This window comes from Epinephelus fuscoguttatus, linkage group LG19 (assembly GCF_011397635.1).
Source record: "Epinephelus fuscoguttatus linkage group LG19, E.fuscoguttatus.final_Chr_v1".
Classification (NCBI taxonomy): Eukaryota; Metazoa; Chordata; class Actinopteri; order Perciformes; family Serranidae; genus Epinephelus; species Epinephelus fuscoguttatus.
The window spans coordinates 38,460,967-38,482,148 of record NC_064770.1 but is presented as its reverse complement, the minus strand read 5'-3'; the positions used below and the strand labels follow the sequence as shown (position 1 = coordinate 38,482,148).

At 41.8% G+C, this 21,182-nt stretch overlaps 1 protein-coding gene across 1 annotated transcript; it reads right to left on the bottom strand.

The window, feature by feature from the left end:
- Positions 1-6,561: 6,561 nt before the first annotated feature.
- rad23aa (RAD23 homolog A, nucleotide excision repair protein a) lies at positions 6,562-20,859 on the bottom strand. The gene is made up of 9 exons (XM_049561131.1): positions 20,583-20,859; positions 18,100-18,261; positions 16,799-17,001; positions 14,872-14,915; positions 13,899-14,026; positions 12,883-12,970; positions 10,697-10,827; positions 8,765-8,926; positions 6,562-8,647 (listed from the first exon to the last, which is right to left on the bottom strand). Exons 1-9 carry the CDS (start codon positions 20,646-20,648, stop codon positions 8,534-8,536), a joined length of 1,098 nt encoding a protein of 365 aa, XP_049417088.1. The 5' UTR covers positions 20,649-20,859; the 3' UTR covers positions 6,562-8,533.
- Positions 20,860-21,182: the final 323 nt, after the last annotated feature.

Here is a 21,182-nt window from a genome sequence, read left to right as displayed (position 1 = left end):
CCTCCGGCCGGTCTCGCCCCTCGCCTCCGCTCCGTAACCCCTCCCGCCATGAGTGCTCCTCTTCCTCCTCCTCCACCGCCTCCTCCCCCCTCAGAGCGGCGTCCCATCCTCAGACACCTCCCCCAGAGCCCATGGTGAAATGCATGTGTTAATTACAGTTTCTTTTCCATAATAATAATAAAAAACAGTTTGAAAAGAGCAACACCTTTACTTGATTGAATAAAAGGATGTTCTTGACTGTATCCTGGATCTCGACTCTGATTATTACTGTCTCCTTCCAGCTGTGTCTGCACTGCACCTGGCGGATTTTCCCATCAGATTTTGGATTATTGCAGAAATTAAGCTCTGTGGTGAACAATGTTTATGATACTGACACATTTGTTAGAGATGATCTTTACAAATAAACACCACTTGTATGATTTTTGAAGCCTCCAGAAGGGTGGAGCTACATTTGAAGCACCGCATGTAAACTGTGTAAGTCACTGAATCCTCCACAACAAGTTCCTGCAAATGTTTCACAATAAAAGCCTTTTTAGAAAATGAAGGGATTCTCTCAACCCAAGTTATAATGGCCTTTTAATTTGAAACCGTTAGTGTAGTGTTGAGTTTGAAATGACGCAATGTGTTAACGTGAGCGGATTAAAAATATATATATGTAAAAATAAGTGAATAATAATGTAAAGAACATTGTTTGCTAGCTTGATGCTAATGGCAGTACTCAGCGGGTTGATAAAGTGCCTCTGCTGTTTCCTTTTTACTCTGTGTGCTAACGTCCCTACAGGAAATATTTAAAACGCTGGGCTGTTGTTGTTGTACAGTTTCCATGGCAGCAGATCGCTCTCTGTTCCTATTGGTCAAAGTGACGGCTGTGACAGGAGAAGTGGTGAACGACAAAAAGATGAAACAATGGAGTATCGGTTGTCGTTCACAATCTGAGCCGACGCTGTGCGACACTGTGTCGGGCTACAATGAGCCTGATATCGTGTGGTCTGTGCTGCCTCTTTTCAAACTTTCACAAGAGTTTGAACGCTGAATATATTGTGTTAACTCGCTTCATACGCACAAATAACTCGTGTCATTCACACATGAAATCCTGCATCAATCAGTCAGTGAACTTCAGCTGGTATGTCCTTGGCGTCATACATCCTCGGAGGATCTCAATGCTGATTGGCTATCACGGCGCAAATTGGTCACTGAGGTTCAGATTTGTGTCTTCGGTGATAACATCACCTAATTTTATCCAGACTCCTGGAGCTGGTTTGCAAATGACTTTATCAGCTAATGTTACGAAGCAACCACTCCAGATTAATGCAGTATAGCTTAGTTATAGCTAGCTGACCAACCTTAGCTTGTTTGCTCGCTATTGTTAGCGCTAGCAAAGTAATATCTGACAATGTGTATCAAATAGCATACCTCTATATTACACACTTAATATTTTGAGTGCACTAAGTGTGTTCACACTGCGCACTCAAAATGGTCCACAAGTTGAATGTGGAATGACGGGACACTTCTTATCCTCAACAGCCGCCATCTTTGTGACGTAGCAAACTTCTCAACTTCTGACATGGCAGCTGGGGACAACAAGGAGCATGTTAGTTTGACATGTATGTTGCAGTAAGTACCAACACTGTTGTTGAATAGAATCTGTGTTGTTTGTTTGTTGGATCTGTAACGACTTGGTGCTGCAAACAATAACCCAAGTTCTACCGTTAGCTAGCGAGCAGATGCACTTGGTAGCATCTGCTCGCTAGCTAACTTACTCCTAGCTACAGCAGCACATTTTAATTAGCAGTGACGTTGTGGTGTATGTTTGGTTGATATATGGGCGGAGGTAACGGTCAAATGTTGGCGATGTTGCTCCACTGTCTGTTTGCAATTTGCTGTTATAAAGAAGACGAACAAGACGAGGTCGTAGTCACTTCAGGTAAGTTAAAAACATTGGCTCTGCCGTTGGTTCCTGACCCAAAAAATAGCAAGAAATTAGAGGAAAGAGAAAATTAAAAACAAGAAAAACAGTAAAAAAAAATAAATAAATAATAAAAAGAAGCAAAGACAGTTATAAACAAATAAATAGGAAATGACCTGGAAAGAGTGCTTAAGAATTATGATAATTCTGCAACATTGTTTTTAAATGTAATAATAATTATTTAGTTTTCCACTAGCATTTAAAAATATAATAAAATTCTAAATCTTTTCAATTTGTGGGACATTTCTTCCCAAGTTGCTGATTTCCTTTTTTCCCATGTTTTTGATCAAATCCCAACAGTTTGCTCAGTGACGGTTCAAAGGTTTTGTGAAGGTGTCTGAAAGCAGCAAAAGACAAGTGACGTCACTCCAGGTTTGTCTCCAGTATACTGTACCATGGGTTTTTGTTTTATATCAGGGAATTTGAGTAAAGCGAATATCAGGTACCTGGATCTGTTCACTGTTCCATGTGAGATCATGTTAATGCAAAATGAACGTCACACCCTCAGGACTGACCTGAAGAGTCTTTATCTCCCTCAGTCATTCACGTATATTTTCTGTTTTACTAACACAAGATTATTTTAATTCAGGTCAAATAAAATGGACAATCAGACGTTTAACACTACATGAACACACACAGTTTCTGTCCAAGCTCGACCTGAGTCTAAACCACGGCAGCAGTTTTGGGCCCAAGCCTGATTTAAACCCAAAGTCCTACTGTAAATGTTTTTTAATAGTAAAACATTCATCTGTTCAGTCCTGTAACAGACATTTGGTGCGTTCCTGACCCTAACCCTTCACTGAGGAAACCTTTCAAAAGAAAGGAGAAAATAAGCCTTAAAGGGATAGTGCACCCAAAAATGAAAATTCAGCCATTATCTACTCACCCATATGGCGAGGGAGGCTCAGGTGAAGTTTTAGAGTCCTCACATCACTTGCAGAGATCCAAGGGGAGAGGAGGTAGCAACACAACTCCACCTAATGGAGGCTGACGGCGCCCCAGATTCAAACGTCCAAAAACACATCATTGAAACCACAAAATATCTCCATACTGCTCGTCCGTAGTGATCCAAGTGTCCTGAAGCCCCGACATAAAAAGTTGTTTGGAAAAACCTCATTTGAACTCTGTTTTTAGCCTCATTGTAGCCTGTAGCTCTGACTGCGGGGCTTCAGGACACTTGGATCACTACGGACGAGCAGTACGGAGATATTTTGTGGTTTCAATGATGTGTGTTTGGACGTTTGAATCTGGGGCGCCGTCAGCCTCCATTAGGTGGAGTTGTGTTGCTACCACCTCTCCCCTTGGATCTCTGCAAGTGATGTGAGGACTCTAAAACTTCACCTGAGCCTCCCTCGGCATATGGGTGAGTAGATAATGGCTGAATTTACATTTTTGGGTGCACTATCCCTTTAAGTGTCATACTTAAGGAGAAAAGTTAAGGTGTTTTGAGCAACTGGTCCCCAACTGTTAATACCATTATTAGTTATTATTTAGGAGGGTGTTTTATGGAGAATGTCCAAACTCAGAGATATAAATATAAATATCATTTCCTGCTTCCTTTCTATCATCTTTACTTCCTGTTGGCCTGTTTACACCTCGGGTCATCACAAGTTGATAACCAGCACCCTCAGCTCGGGGCCGTTTGGTCTCAGGGGGTCTAAAACCTCTTTAAGGCGCATGTTTCTGACGAAATGATGTAAATGCAAATATTAGGGCACTGTGACAGTATAAATAGTCATATGAGTATGAACTGTGGTGGAGTGTCCTGACACATTTCAACATATCTCACACATCCTGTAAATTTTTGCTTTTAGATCTTTAAATATTACCTTATAAATTGTTCAGTTTGATGTATGTATCAATGGATTCAGTGTGTGTGGAGTCGTTGCTCTCAGCAGCTGTTCAGTTTCCCTCCAACAGTCGAGGTAAACTAAAATCTAGCAGGTATAATAAATGTGTCACACCTGTGATGCTCCTGCTTCTGCTGGAGCTGCAGGGCCACATTCTGCCACTAGAGGCCCCTGTTGTGCCTCATTCATTCATTCATTCATTCATCATCACAGACTGAGGAGACAAGCAGAGTCAAAGGCCTGACAGGCGGCTGATATTTAATGTAGCGCAGCGCACGCTAAGATCATGTTGATGCTGCAGGACAGTGCAGACTGTCGTCACACACAAGGAGACAGTTATTGTTTGTTGTTGGACCCACAGTAAACATCCCCACCTGACCTCACACACAACCAGGCCAGCCATCATCATCCTCACCTGATACAGTGATCAATACTGATCAATCAGCCCGTCCGCTCAGTCAGTGTGACAGTGATGGATTAGATGTGAGCTGTTTGTGTGTCTGTATCATGAAGCCTGTATGTACGTACGTGTTCTCCTGTTTCTGTCGTCTGTTTTCACGTGAAGAGAAAAAACTTTTCAATGCACGTTTGTAAAAAGAATAAAATGTGTGAGGACTCGTCAACAGTCTGCTCTGGGACAATAATCGTACTTTAGAAGTTTAATTGTTTATTCAGAATAAAAACTTTAAATATTCTTACATGAAACTTCGTCAGTATGAAGCTGCTGTTTGTTGCTTCACCAAGAGTCGGCCCCTGGACTCAGACATGTAGTGCATCTTGCATCTTTGTGATAATTCTGCATCTCATTAAGTTGTCCTGCGACTCTTTGTAGTCCGTGTGCTTCTTATTTGCATCTCAAAGTTCTGTGGAGCTTGGAGGTCATTTTGTCTCTTTGTAGTCATTCTGCATCTGTGTATTCAAGAGCTCTGACCATTTTGAGTCTGAAGTCGCTCTGTGTCTTTGTAGTTGGTATACGCTCTCTTTCTAATTCATTTTGGTTGTTTGAAGTCATTCTGCGTCTCTTTGTAGTTGTTATGCAGCTTTTTGAAGTTGTTTTGCATCTTATAACAACTGTTCTGTGCTCTGTAGTTGTGTCGCGTCTCTTTGTATTCGTACTTGATGTATTTCTAAACTCTAGTCATTGTGCGTCTGAAGTCATCGTGTGTCTACCTGTGGTTGTTCTACACTCTCTTCAAAGTCATTTTGCATCTTTTAAGTCATCCTGCGTCTCTTTGTAGTCGGTCTGCGTCTTTGTCGTTGTCGCGGATCTTTATGAAGTTGTTTTGCATTGCTTTGCAGTCGTTCTGCGTCTATGCATCAAAGAAGTCTGGCCATTTTGAGTCTGAAGTCGCTCTGTGTCTTTGTAGTTGTTGTACATCCTCTTTCTAATTCATTTTGGTTGTTTGAAGTCATCCTGCGTCTCTTTGTAGTTGTTATGCAGCTTTTTGAAGTTGTTTTGCATCTTATGACAATTGTTCTGTGCTCTCTTCAGTCATTTTGCGTCTTTTAAGTCATCCTGCGTCTCTTTGTAGTCAGTGTGCGCGTTTGGAGTTGTCTCGCATCTTTTTGAAGTTGTTTTGCATTGCTTTGAAGTCAGTTTGCGTCTCTTTGTAGTTGTTCTGCGTCCTATCTCTTCACTCATCATTCTGCGTCTGAAGTCGCTCTGTGTCTCTGAAGTTGCACTACACTCTCTTCAGGGTCATTTTGTGTCTCTTTAAAGTCCTTCTGCGTCTCTTTGTGGTCGCTGTGCTTCTTTGAAGTTGTTTCACATCTCTTTGAAGTCATTTTGCATCTCTGTAGTCATCCTGCTTTGTTTTGCATCCCATTTAAGTTGTTCTGTGTCCTGTGGTTGTTTTACACTCTCTCCAAAGTCATTCTGCCTCTTTGTGATGTTTTGCATCTCATTTAAGTTGTTCTGTGTAGCTCTGTAGTTGTATTGTGTCTCATTGTAGTCATTCTTTGTCTACGTATTTCTGTTTTTTTGTAGTTCTATGCTGTTTTTGTAGTCATTCTGCCTCTTTGTAGTTGGTCTGCATCTTTTTGGAGTTGTGTTGCATCTCATTAAAGTTGTTCTGTGTAGCTTTGTAGATGTGCTCTGTAGTTGTTTTGCATCTCTATATATTTTTAAACTCAAGTCATTTTGCATCTGAAGTCGCCCTGTGCCTCTTTGTAGTTCTATGCTCTCTTCAAAGCCATTTTGCATCTCTTTAAGTCGATCTGTATCTTTTTGTAGTTGTTTTGCATCTCATTAAGGTTGTTCTGTGTCGCTCTGTAGTTGTCCTGGGCCTCTTTATTTCGCTTTGCATCTCTTTGTCTTTGTCATCTTTCTGCATCTCATTAAAGTTGTTTTGTCTCTTTGTAGTCCTGTGCTCTCATTAAAGTTGTTTTGCGTCTCTTTGTAGTCACCTGACTGTCAGAAATCATAATCTTATGGCCCCGCCCCCTGCCTGTAGCATGTACAGGTTTATTTTAAGTTGCTCCCGACTGGCAGCACACAGAGCGCCAGAAGATTTAGACAACAGGAAGTGCCTTTAGTGTCATTTTCTTTTATTCAGAATTTAATCTAAGCTTCATTAGAACTCAGATTCAATCAGATTGAATTGTTCCCGGGTCGGGAAGATAAACGTACAGTATGTTTCCTCTACAAGTCGATGGATCTGGTTCCCAGTTCTTTCCCTGAAGTGTTCTGAATGTCTGAAGCCATGTTACAAGGCAAGAAAAAAAACTGTAGACATCCTAGACATGTTAGTACATGGTATGATCGCTGTATAAAGGTGTTTATTCTCTGTGACCACCTCTGAAGAACTGACGTAAAGAAAAGGAGAATAAATCATTGCATGGTCCTGATGACTCACTCACACATGTTAAAACCTCATGCAGATGGTTTCCACCTCACCAAGCAGTACACACATTTATCTGCACACACACATTTGCATGTAACACGTTAGAACTGAAGCGTGTGGGCGCGCTGTTGTTTGGGTTAACTTGTAAAATGTGTCGTCAACCTGGCGAACTAAAGACAAACATTTAGTGAGCTGGAGGAAAGGTCCCTCTTTGGGTAAATTGACCCTTCGCTAAGCCCCGCCCCCAAACACAGCCTAGCCAATCTGTGCTGTGCTCCATCCTTTCAGATTTCCTTCATTTTCAGGCTGGTGTTGTGGATGTGGAGCTAAATGTTGTGTCTGGGGCACGTCGTGTATTAATGATACTCGTTACCTGGAGAGGTTGGAGAAAGATATACGTTTCTTCCCTGTTGCAAACCAAAATCAGACCCTGAAAAGTGTAGGGTTAGCTAGCTAGCTACTGAAGATATAGCCTACTGAATGTATACACAGCTGGTTCAATATGAGCACAGTTTCCCTTTATATTCATTGTCTTGTGTGGCGATCAGCAGTGATGTGGTGGTTCACTTTTACACTGTGATCTGTAGCCTATAGTTCGGCTTTAGCTTCTAACTATCTTTGTCTTTTTAACCTGTTGTTGCTGCTGAGTCAGTTTGACATCCTGGATATATCCTTCAAACACAGACTGTAGACCCCTCTGTCTGCTGCTCTCTGACATCACTCTTTCATTTCTCCAAACATATGATTATATTTCTTCAGGGAGTGCAGTTAGTTACAGTGAGGGCTCCGTGTTTACTGCGATGGATCATCACAAAGGGGCGGGGCTTAGCAAGGGGTCAATTAAAACTGACAAATTTCAGTGAGTGAGTCTGTACTCCATCATAGTGTCTGCTCCAGTTTCTCCCTCTGTTGTTGTTGTGTGTTTAAACAGTGGAAGATCTTAAAAAACACAGAATGTTGGAGAATCTAATGTTAAAGTTGTGAAGGAGATTTTCATGTTTAGTGTTAATTAGCACCAAAAACAGTTCCACTTTTGAGCGACCTAACAGGCAGACGCTGCCATGGAAGGACAGGCGAGGGCGGTACAAAGTGAACAGAATAACCAGATTGTTATTTGTCAGTTTAGTTCCCATTGTTCCCCCCAAACAGACCCCAGCAACATCATGTCAGACACATACAAAGGGCAGCACGCTCCAGTCTATCTCTGCCAAATTTCATTCTTGGACGTACGTACATGAGGCTTACAGAGGTACATACAAGCAGTTACACACACTGATAATGTTGAAGTGCAGTGAGGAGAATGTGCTTCCATACAATCCAGCTACAGCATTAACAAACTTAGAGAATGCAAATTGATTACTGTTTTGTTTTTTTCAGCTTAACTCTATCGCATCCATCTGCACAGGCACACGGACATGTACTCACACACGCAGACACAAGCGCACACGCTCTCGTCGCAGACCCCTTCAGCCCCACCGCCCTCCCCCTCCCTAATGTCACAAAGCGCGTCTAAAATCAAATTATAGATCTCCCCTAGACAAACCCCACACATTCCATTGGAATTCACGTGGATTTTATCATACGTCCGCCCTCGACCTCCGATGATCCAAGTCTGACCTTCCTGCACACAACCTCCACTTTGTGTACTTTAAATGTGTCGCCCCGCTGTAACCTAACCACCCACCCTGTCGACCCGACCCTTCCCATCCCACCCCCACCCGCACCCCCCCGCGCCCCCCTGCTGGCTCTCCCCTCTCCTCCCCTCCTGTCGGGTTGAGCTGAGGTTGGTAGCTGTACAGTAAGTTGGGGGTGCAGTCTTTATGCTGAGCTGAAGAGGGGGAGGGTAGGAGGGAGGAGCAGGAAGGCAGCGCTGCTCAGTCGTCTTCCAGTCCCTGGTTGAGGAGAAAGTTGGCCGCCAGGTTCTCGTTCTTCTCGCAGGCAAAGTAGGCCTGGATCACCAGGGCCTCTGGGAAACCCAACGCTTTTAACTGGTGGGACAGATGAAGAGGAGGAGGAAGAGGAGGAGGAAGGACGACAGGTGTGAGAGCTTTTTATTTCTAATTCAACAACAGAACAAACATTTCCAATATTCATCCTTCACTCACCCTTTCGATTGCTTCCTTCTCCTGAGGTGTAACCTGGATATAGTTGACAGGTGCGCCCTCCTCCCCGGCTGCTCCCATCTCTCCGACTTCTGGCGCATCTCCTGCCTCTCCCACCGGCTCGTTCAACATCTGGATGAACAGCTCCTGATGCTGACTGATTTGCTGCGGGGGAGAAGAGAGCGGTAAGGGTTAATATCTGACACCAGGCCGACAAACAAAACTAAACCCAGATGCAGCTCGGTTTGCCAAACGTCAATAATCGTTTGTTCATAACATGATGTTGACGGAACAAAAGAGGCGGAACTAAACTGTGCGTCAGTGCAGCACAGACGAGTTTAACTTAACTTGTACTAATTCATCTTCACAAAAGACAGCGGCTGCAGCTTGTTTAATTTAACGTCTAAATAATGACATTTGCGAAGCGAACATGACGTATACTGTGAATACTTACTTGCGTCATCACCCAGAGACTAACGTTAACGAGAGGAGTTTCATGGTTCCACACTGACCTCGGCCCAATGACCCGCTAACTTTGTTCAAGTGTCTCTTGAGAATACGACTGTGTGTCTTATAGGGCTGCAGCTAACGATTATTTTCATTGTTGACTAATCTGTCAATTATTTCTTCGATTAGTCGACTAATCATTTCATCGAAAAATGTGTTAAAATGTTGAAAAATGTCGGTCTGTCTCTCCCAAACCCCCAAATGACGTCATCTAATGTCTTGTTTCGTGCTCACGCCAAAGGGTTTGAGTTCACCGTCATGGGAGAGTGTGTAAAGCTGCCAATATCTGAACATAAGAAGCTGTAGTAAGAGTGTTTTGGGTACTTTTATAGTACTTTTCTATGAAAAATGACTCAAACCGATTAGTCGACTACTAAAATAGTCACCAATTATTTTAATAGTCGACTAATCGTGGCAGCCCTAGTGTCTTGATGAGATTACCTTTCTAAATAAAGGTTAAATTAATTTAAAGATGATCATACTGCCAATGCAATATCAAAGTTCCAAATACAATCCTAATTAATTTGTGCCTTTCAATTCAAAAATCAAAGGGCTTGAGACTAAACTCGTTGTGTTGACGACAGAAATGTGTTTGGTACAGAGATCTCCCCTGAAGACGAAAGGGACTTCTGTGTGTATGTTTAACTGTCACTTAGCAAATGACAAAATAAACAGAGCGACTAAAACCAATGTCTTCATGCTGTTATCACTGTGAGGAGAGCTAGTTAGCTGTTAGCCGTTAGCAGCAAAGTCCTGAAGTGTGTTTGGCTAACAGAGCTAATACCTGTATGGTTACAAAAAGTGATATTTGACATTTTATTTAAGCAATGTGAACACATAACAGCTAATGAAGCTAATCACAGCAGGACTGAGTTTCTCTTCAGGAATATGAAACTGAAGTTTAATGTGACAACACGACAAGTTTACAGTAAATTAACGTATGTACGAGGTCATTCAGCTGAGTTGAGTCTGAAGGTAAAAGTACTTTGAGTTTGCAATTACAGACACTTCTGTAGTGAAGTACACCGTTGAGGTACTCTGATTACAAAAATTATTTAGCCCGTATTAATGACAAAGTATTTTACATAAACTTAAATGTAAAATATTACGAAACAGCAGTTAACTCAGAAATAATCTGGATTATTTTAGAATCAGTCCCGTTAACCCTACACCTTATAGCGTGACTTTCTGTAGGGTGGGCTACATGAATATAATTATTTATTTCCTCACATTTTAATGTTTCAAACAACTGCAGGCAATAATAAAAAGTAAAGCAACGACAGACTGTGAGAGAATGTACCATATGTTTTCATTCTGTTAATGTAGTTTCAGTTATCAATGTGTCACAGTTAAAGAAGGCCTTTACGCTGGGTTAAACTGTCTTTTCTGGAAGCTAATGTTTACATTTGGGCCGCCTGACGCAGTTACCTGTAGAAGCTGAGGGTTCTCCCTGCCTAGTTGTTGGAGCAGAGCTGGTAGCAGACCAGGGTTCTGCTGGATGGCCTGTCTCATGTGCAGGAACTGAGGCTGAGTCCGCAGGAATGCAAGTGGGTTCTCTCCTGGAGACGATGAGCATCAGTAAGAGGGGGACATAAATCAGTCACATGATGGACAATGGAGATGCATTAATACCTGGCTGTGCCCACACGTCTTCATCATCATTTTGTTAACACTAATTTTCTGCCATTTCACGCTGAACTCAAGACTCACGGTCAGACTGAGCTACATGTGTGTTTGCAGTTCATACCAGCATGCCTTGTGGTTTCAGCAGAGCTCAACTTACCTGAAATATCATCATTCACTCACTGCTTTTCAGAAAAGTCATCAAATCAGAAACAACATTAACGATCCTCAGTAACAGTAGGCAGCTGAACGAGTAAATAATCAAGTTATTAACTGTTGTAAAATAGCTAAAAAATACCATGTCAGCTACAGAAACACATTAAGTAGGAAGAAATTGACCAGGGATGTATAAATGCAGATGTGTCAATCAGCAGAAATGCTCAAAGCACTGTTCGCTGCATTACACTCCAAAACATGAGTGCAAACAACGTATTCTGAGGATAAGCAAGAAATCAGAGTGTTGCTGAAAGAGTCACCAGAGAAGTAGGCTGCCTGGCAACTAGAGGTGTAACCATCCAATGATCGGGATTGATATACTGATTCAATGATCAACGATACAGTATCATCGATGCAAAGTGAAAACATCGATCCGTATCGTCATCTTTAGAATAGGCTTTAATCTTTAATTTTTAACGTCTGACTCACTGTCAAACAGGAGCAGGCAGACGACAAGCAGCAAAGAGAAAGACGACGATGAGGTTATTTACTCAGGAATAAATCAGCAGAGTGGAAATATTTTGGATTTGGAGAAAATACAGGAAGAAATGGCTGTTGGGAAAAGTTTTAATATCATCTCATATCGATCACAGGCCCCTGAATGACATCGAATCGAAACTAAATCTCAGCAGACTTTGGACAACAATACAAAATTTGTTAATACTACAAAGAATCAATATTAATCCTGTCGTGATGAAACTGGTGATTTACACCCCTCCTGGCAACAACAGTAAAACCTAACATACGGCCAAATGCTGTGTTTGCGTCCTGTAATTATAACCTTAAAGATTAAATTGTTTCATACCCGAGACGCAAGACCAAGTGTCCCAACAAATTTCGGAGCCTTTGCACTCGACACCAGAGGGGTGATTACGTTATTTTATGAGACGGGAAAACTTGCACTGGGGACACTACGGAGACCACAAACCACACCTCAGTGTGTCACTACATGAGATGATCTCACCAACAGACTTCCCAAAAGCAGAAACATGCATCAGATGATCAGCTGACACTGACGCTCAGATGTGCAACTTTAAATCCTTGTGGTTGTGACTCGTCTCTCCTCATAAACAAGATCTTAAAAGCTTTCTCTTCTATTGTAATGAGCAAGCTCCCCTTTAATTTAATCTGCTTATTATTTTCTTGATTAATGGTTTGGTCTATAAAACATCAGAGAAAGAAAAAACATCTACATAAATCATTAAATGTCTCCTTGTATATATTCAATATTAAATTAATAATAAAAAGACAAAGAAAAGATGCAAATTCTTAAATTGTAGAGCCTGGAACCATCAAATGTTTGACATCGTTCTTTACAAAATAACATCAATGATGAATAGATATCAAAATATTACTGATTATTCTCTGTTGATTGACTAATCACTGTAGCCAAACTGTCTCCATCCACTCAGAGACAAACAACAGGTCTCCGCAGACCGAAGAAACAAAGGCTCAGGTTTGGTGATGAGTAACGAGTCTACCAACAATTTACAGATGAGAGAAACATCCTGTGACTGATGAGTCATACGATGAGTCATCGCCTGCCGGTGAGACTGTGACAATTATTAATATAGTTAATCTGTAAATGACTAAATGATCTGATGCATGGACACTAGTTGAGTCTGATACTGTTTAAGATGAAGGAGGCAGTTTAATAATCCGCTGTGATCGACACCGCTCCAGTCCTGGTTTTTATTTTTTACCCAGCAGGCAGAGACCGACACATAAATACCGACTGCGTGTATTTTTGGACCAAAGCGAGTTGCGTGCCTCACCCTCTGCTAGAGACGGGGCTTCTGTGGGTCCGGACGCGGGGGCCTGCGCCGGGGGATTACTCTCCTGCACCGGGCTGCTGGGGATACCCTGCAAACACAACAATACAGCCGTCAATCACACACACTCCCTGCTCACTGCAAAACACACAGATCAGAACAGTGTCGGGCCGTGGAGGTCAGCTAATGATCATTTGGTTCATGTTAGTCGGTGACTAACCACTTAATGTGACCCTCTGAAGATTTTGTCTCAGTGCAGGAAAATCAGTAATCGTGAATTTAAAACCCAAATCTCGACATTATGATCACCTGTAAGGATTTGCTAAGACAGCTGTGATCTGACTGATCCAAAGTCCCGCCCCTCCTGAAGCTGCTGTCAGCCCTAGAGTGGTCTCCTTTCCAAAGTTGTATAATTGCCTAGAGTTGGTTGGTGTTCTCACGGCAGCATTTACAAGAGGACCAGATCAAATGCCTTGTGTGAGAAAGCTGCTCTTGATTGGTCAGAATTTCCATGTGGGAAAAATCCAGGAAGTAAAGCAAACGTTGAAGAAGAGTACACTTGCAAGATAAATGTGACACTTTCTAATGTCACAATGGAGGGACAACTACGCAGGTTGATTTTAGCGCTGCTCATCGTGGACTATATTGCTGTCATTGTTCATTTTAGTCAAAGCATACAGTTTGAAAACGAGGCAAACGCGGCTCCAACTAGAAAACAATGTTTTGATGCATTGGATGTGCTGAATGTGCATATTAAGGCACGAACACACACGCAGGACCTGGGTAATTATTCACTTTCTCATCTTACTTATCCCTGTATGTGTTTTGTTTGTTTGTTTGTTTGTTTCCTTCTCTTGTCCCTCTTTAAAGACTTCGACATCACAGGATATCCTAAACCAGCCAGGGTGGGGAGCGAACGGTTAGACAACAGTTTATTTTTTCTTCTGGAGTTTCAGTAAAAGCAAAATGTGTGAAATATATGGACACATGTGGATGTGACGCAGCTTTCTGTGACTCACAGTGAGGAGGTACTCCACAGCTCTGTGGGGGTTGTTGAAACTGGCCCGTAGTGCCGCCACCACTCGCTCCCTTTCGTAGCCCATGGACATGATCTCTGTGAGCATGGCCTCGTACTCGGCTCCAGTCACTGAAAACACAACGCACACATGACAAAGTTACTAACTCTGCGTATCTTAAAAGTGTCTTTGCAAAGTAACACCTTCATGCCTGATGAGCAACAGGAACACAAACAGGAAACTGCTTTTCTAATTATTCCTCATGTTTAAAAATAGCTTGAAACATTTTGAACCTTACAGCGGGGGTGCAAACTCTCCTCATCCCTCATGTGAGGGGCGCCACTTCTCACTAATCTACCTCAGTAATGTGCCAGCACGTACTCGCAGACTCGCTTTGCAGTAGGCGCATAATTCTCCTCTGTGGTACTCGACCAGCGCCGCTGATAATCATCATTATTTGTCATTTCCGCAGTTATTTTCAGGGTTTATATAACTTTAGAAACACAGTTACTGAGTCTGAATCACCACTGAGGAATGACTCCGTCTATTTAAAAGTCAGACAATAACAAATATAACAAATAATCAGTCAAATGACACACATAAATGATCTTAACACAGCAGGACTCCCGTTAATGTCTCTCTAAGTGTGGCGATAACCTATGAGTGGGCCGAGCAGGAATCCCCTCGGCTCTGTGTGGCACCACAATGAGGGATGGCGTACTGTTGTCGCAGCCTAAATATAGAAACAGTATGTATTGCAGCGCAGCCTGTAAAGTCCCTGACTCACAGCAGCAACAATTTCTGGCACTGCAAATACAATAACCCCAGTTTTACACAACATGTGTGCTGCTGTGGTATTAACCCTTTCATTACACTGTGAACTGTCTGTAAGTGAACAATCTGTGTTTAACCACAGGGGGAAAATACCAACGACTGCACAGCATGTGAGTGTGGCGGGGATTCATTGGTTACGTACCGAGCGCTGAGGAGGCATCCAGACCCTGACCCCTGCCACTGGAGCTGCAGAACACAGAGGTGAGAAGAAGAAATCAGACGACACAACATTACTGTGATTCCAAAGTGACGAGCACAGCAGTCGACACTGCTGACAACTCAATCAATAATATGTCACAGTATACTTACTGTGGCGACACGAAAAACTTGTCTTAGATGTTTAAGAAACTGGATGTCAGAACTGTCTTGAATCCTCACAACCCACGCATTTAGCATATAGGTCAACTTCTTGTTTTTCTTTTTGGGTGGAGGAGCCAGTCCATTATCTCAAGTCCAGCTCAAGATGTGTTTCTACAACACTGTGAGAAGTGTACTCTTCCTTTTGTGCTACAAATCATATAAAAATGATACAGGACTGGCAGGTGTATGGAGGTGTATCAGTACACAAATTCACAGTTCAGTCTGTACCTCACTTTTGGGGTCATGGTTTGGTACGTTTTGGTACAGCAGGGGAAAAAAATGCAGAAAATATACATTTTATTTTTACTTATTTTGAAAAATGTACACTTCTATTAGCTATAACTCTTACTGTAACAGTTACGGCACTTAAAAATAGTAACACAAATGTCAGTGATGTAATTCTCCACCATGTTGATAATTCCGGAACTGCAGCTTGCGCTCGTTTACAAATCAGGCACAACGAACTGAATAAAATTCACACGTGACAGCACACTGTACGGGCACTCAAGCACTTTGACCACATGCTTTAATTCAGTGTTCTCTATGACGTGCGCAACATTTTTTATTTTTATCTATTTAACCAGAAAAACCTCGAGATTAAAAATCTTTTTCAAGAGTGTCCTGGCCGAGACAGGCAGCAACATAAGTTACAGACAGTTCTTTGCAAAGCTCTAAAACAAGCAATATAAAAACACAAAATAAGATTACTACAAGGAAAAGCCAAAAAGGATGTTAATAAATACTGGAAATTAACCATAAAAACAGCAACTATATGAATACAAAGACCGGCTAAGACACACCGTGACACTGACATGTAGAAGACTGTGTGCAAAAATTCTGCAACAGTGCTTTGAAACAGCTGCAAGTTTGGCAGCATATCCTCAGCGATGACACTCCATGGCATTGTTATGACTCTGGTACAGTCCGAATGTGCAGCAGGAAGCTACCTGAACGCCTTCATGTGTTTTTGTCCTGTTCTGCTGTACCGGTGATGCCATCTGAGATGAAATGTTTGGAGTGTGTCCACAGATATAACCCAGCTAATCGGGCTAAACCAACTAGCATGAAAAGCAACGAGTGTGCTGCCAAAAGTTTATGGGGAAAACTCCGCTTCAGAATTTCTGTTTGGGTCACAGGGCGTACCAAACGTACGTCACACAACGAACCAAACCAAACGTCCTTTAACGTACAGTTCAAGATGAAAACACGAACCATTACACACCTACAAAATGATATCAGACATATTTGACTATTGTGTCCCATCATGTCAAAGAAATACGAAGTTTTAGGAAATGAAGGGTCAAACTGTGACACTGACAAATATTTTCTCAGTATTTGACATGCAAGTCAATTTTTAAGAACTTCAGGACCATTTGGTGAGAACAGCTAAATTAAATAGAACATTTAAAGTTCCCTAATAATAATATTTTTTTAATAAATACTTTCAAACATATAATTATGTTTTTGCAATGTAATTACCCAGTTAGGTTAATGACTAAACAAAAGTCACACTCCTACAATCCATCTTCATCCTCACTGGGTATCAATTCACATTCATCAAATAACAGTCAACAATTTAATTCAGTAGATTGCCAAGTCAATAATTTAACATTAATTAACAGCATAGAAAGACACAGATCCCCAGCTCTCTCCAGTATGTCTAAAATAGTTTTAATACCATTATATGTTGTATGTTAGACGGGTCGTACCTGGCTGGTTGTTGTGGTTCTGTGGCTGCGGCACTTGGCTCCTCTTTGGCCTCCTCAGAGGGAATGGGGACAGCTGCGGGGGTCGGGGCTGGGGCTGAAGCTGGGGCTGTGGCGGGGACAGCTGTTGACGTGGAGCCAGAGTCCTGTACGGGGGGTTTGGGTGCTTCTGAGGCCGGAGGCGAGGCGGCAGCTGCGGGTTTAGCCTTTAGCCGGTTCAAAAGAAGGTGCTGTTAGACGGGCAACTTTAAGGGGAACTCCAGTATGTTATTTCCACGAACTCTGAGAGTTCAGTGAGTATCAGTGAACATGAGCTGCTCTCTGTCAGAAACCAGAAGAGTGAGTCTCAAACATAGGGTATGACGTCTGGAGCTGCTCCATAGACACTCCATGGGAGACCAACGAATGTTTATCCTATATCCGTTTATTCAGTTCTGAAACAGGAAATGTACACATACACTCAGAGGTATAAGGTACGATCGTGGAATGAGGGGACAGAGTGGTCTCATCTTTACGCTGCCACATGTTTATGCATGTTGTCTGCATAAAAAGGACAAAACCAGGGGCAGGACGGGTGTGACGTTTTTGACGACATGTGTGCAACCCACCACAGGAGATTTAAAAAGTAGCTGTCGGCTAACTCAAACAAAAACAATGGCCAGAAGTATCCAAAAATTGGGAAAGCTATTAGGTCCAGGATCTCCGTACCCTCCGAGCTGAAAACACGATCAGCCGCCATGTAACAGGGACGGTAAATGATTGTTATTGTTTAGAAAGAGCTATCGTCAGGTATGTTTTATGTGTCACATGTCATGTCCAACACGCCTCTTTTGATTCTGCAAAGCCAGCATGCCGTCTCTAAAAAGCTCGCTGAAGCTGAATGATGCTGCCGTCTTTTGATTCTGTGTAAAAATGCAAAGGGAGCATAATGACGGGACTTCTTAGCAGCTCTATAGCGCCATCTCTGTGTGAAAAGGGCAGGTGCCATCTAGAACATATTTCCCAAGTCACTGTCAATGGAGCAGCTCCAAACGTTAGACCCTATGACATCTGAAGTTTAAGTTTTAGCTCTCTAGATTTTGGACTTGGAAGACAGTCGTTCATGTCTACTAATATTGTTGGACTGTCTTAGTCTACAGGAGTAACAGGTATGGATTTTGAGAATGGTCGTAGTTCCCCTCTAACAGTGAAAATGTCTGACATTACAATCAGCCAACACAAAGTACGACAGTGTAAATGCTGAAAGTAGATCAGCTCTGAGAAGGTAAAACATCACCGCACTATAAACCCCAACATCATCTCACCTTGGAAACCATCACTACAACAAAGTTCTTCTCATCGATGTTGTATTCTTTAATCGGTGTGTCATCTTGCAGGATTTTCCCGGCGTATATCAGCTTCTGCCCAGATACAGGAAAGTAGTCTTTTCCTCTTTCTGCTTCTATCTTCTCTTTCAAGGCCTTCACCTGATAAACAAGATGTTAATCATGAATAACCATCAACATGAAAACACTTATCTCCTAATGCTTTAATTTCTACGCATTAATATCCAAACTCTGTGTGAGACTGAAGATTTTCGTTCACCTCTTTGATCCGTGGGTGTATATTACAGACCTCGATACTCTACTACAGAGACAGACTTCCACAAATACAAAATAGACGTCAAGTCACAAAAATATTTTGCAAATATAAAACAGATCAGCAGAAACACAAATAAAAAAATACCTGTAAATGCATTTAATTTTCAAATAAATGAAGAGCATTTGTGATCATCATCCTGACATTTACAGCTTTAGAATAGATAGTTGTGAATCCAGTTTTTAATTGTGTACCTCAATTCTACGCCTGCTTTTTAATTTGTGTATTCGCAGATCTGTTTTATATTTGCAAAATATTTTCTTGAGTTTACAAGTTTGTTATTTATGAAAGGGGAGGAGGTGGTGCAAGAAGGGAGAGGCATGTCGAATAATTCTTTAAGCACTGGCTTATGTTTTTTATTTTGGCCTAAGAGAGGGGCATACACATTACAACGGTTGTTTTTTGTATTTATTTCACTGTAGATTTGACAGAAAACATGCCGTATCACAAAATCTGAATTTAAAATAATGACATTTAATCAAAATCACTTAATTCAACGTCTCAATTAAAACGTGGGCCAAAACTAAACTGTACGCATTTTTCAACTCCAGGATTTCATCTTCAACTTTACACTTTTGCTTTTCAACCATCAGAGGGTGAGTTTTAAAACTCTAATAACTACTTCATGGTGAATGGAGAGTCATGTATTTTCCACCTGTCTGTCAGGAAGGCTCAAGGAAAAATATCTGTAGCTTCAGGGAGGATAAAAACAGACAAACAAACCCCCATCCTCTAATGACTAAAGAACAGTCCCATAGGCCGGCATTTCAAATAATTTTTGGAGCATTGAGGATGGGCTTATGTTTTTTATTTTGGCTCAGAGGAGGGGAAACAGAAATTACCATTGGATTTTCAAATTTCCAACAGTCCTAAGACTACAGGATTTTGTCTTCAACTTTAACGTCCAAACACCAAAGGGTAAGCTATAAAAATCTAATGACTAATGTATGGTGGAGGGAGGGTCATGCATTTTCCACCTGCCTCTCAGGGAGGCTCAAGGAAAAATATTTGTAGCTTCAGGGAGGGTAAAATAAATAAATAGAATAAATAAACATAAAAACAAAAAAGAAGTCACACCCCAGCCACCACCCTCCTCTGATGCCTTAAGGACAGTTCCTTACAAACCTTTTTATATATATATATATATATGGAAGGTGTTTTATATTTACAGGTTACACATTAGCACACAAACTACCCCCTCTCACAGATAATACTGAGACACACTTTATGTTTTAGATTTGAAGAATAGTTTTGAGAGTCTTTCACTGTATTTGTAAATGTTTTATATTTACAGTTTGCACATCCACACACGGATTATCTGTCTGTTAACACAAATAACACTGACACAGACCTATTTCCACACTGTGCAAAGCACCTTTACAGTATAAACCAGTGTACATGGAGCAGTGACACTGTCACCAGCAGGGAGGGAAGCATCGGAGCTGACTTGCAGAAGTTAGTAAAGTTAAAATATGAAGTGTTTCCATTCAGGTCCGGTGTCTCACACACAGCCTGACAGTGCTAACTGTTAATAAGATATGAGTATAAACTATCTGAATGATATCCAGCGTTGGTAAAGTTAGTCCTGTGTCGATAACACAATCTAATGTTGACTTAACGTTGGCCTTGCTAGCTACATACCAAAGATGTGAACATGCTAACAAACTTAGCCAGCCCCTCTGTATGCTACCAATGAGGCTAATTAGCAGTGTCATAAGCATTAGCATTAGCATTTGATATCATAGCGTAGTGGGAAGCTCGGGCTGGTCCCAGAAGTTACAGCCTCACACAGTGAATCACATCAGGTGTTAACGGAGAGCAGCAGCAGCAAAGTAACCGCGACACGAACTTATAACGGCCAGAAATCCGTTAACAGTCGCGTCGCGATGACTTTGTTAACGGACGCCTCAGCTAGCTAACTGGCTAACGTTTGCTAGTCAGCTTTCGCGTTGTTTAGCAGCCGTTTCATGCGGGTTTGACAAACTCCTAACACGTGCTGTTAACGGGTAACCTTCCGCTGAGGATACGTTAAACGTCCCCTCGTTGGATATGTCAGATAAAACTGCTGGGTCACCACGTAAAGTTTAAACATAGTTGCGGCAGCTGCCAGTGTTAGCTAAAGTTAGCAGGTTAGCTAATAGCCACTCACCGTTTGTTCGGGGTCTATCTCAATCTGAATCGTCTGCTGCTGCAGTGTTTTCAGAGTGATCTGCATGGCGGCGGCGGCTGACGCTGAGTCAGATGTGCTTCACACGGAGAAAGAGTCGCTCGCTGAGCAGTTAACGTGTTTCTAAAGTTGGCGTTTCTGGTGAGATAACGGCAAGCCGAAAAATGTGTGTATCCATGAGCACTCAGCAAATCGCCATCTTTGGTGACAAGTTGGTGGTGCGGCGAGAAGAGCTCCGCCGAGAGGGACGAGATCTCGTGCTGTGTGACGACACTGGTGAGTCGGGTCAGTGTGAGATGTGTCTCTTCATTAACTCTGTTTTACTCTCTTATAAATGCACTAATAATGCAAATAATTACAGGGTAACAAATATGTAAAATATATCAATATATGTGCAGTTACAGTCAGACTGCAATATGTCAACATATCTCTAAATACATACAGTCAGAAGTGAGGTCTTATTTATTAAATTCTTTTATTTATTTAACTGATAGCAGACATATTTGATTCTTTAAGGAGTATCTGCAATACATACATGAATATGACTACTTAGAGCAGCAATTTAAAGGAGAACTACGCCAA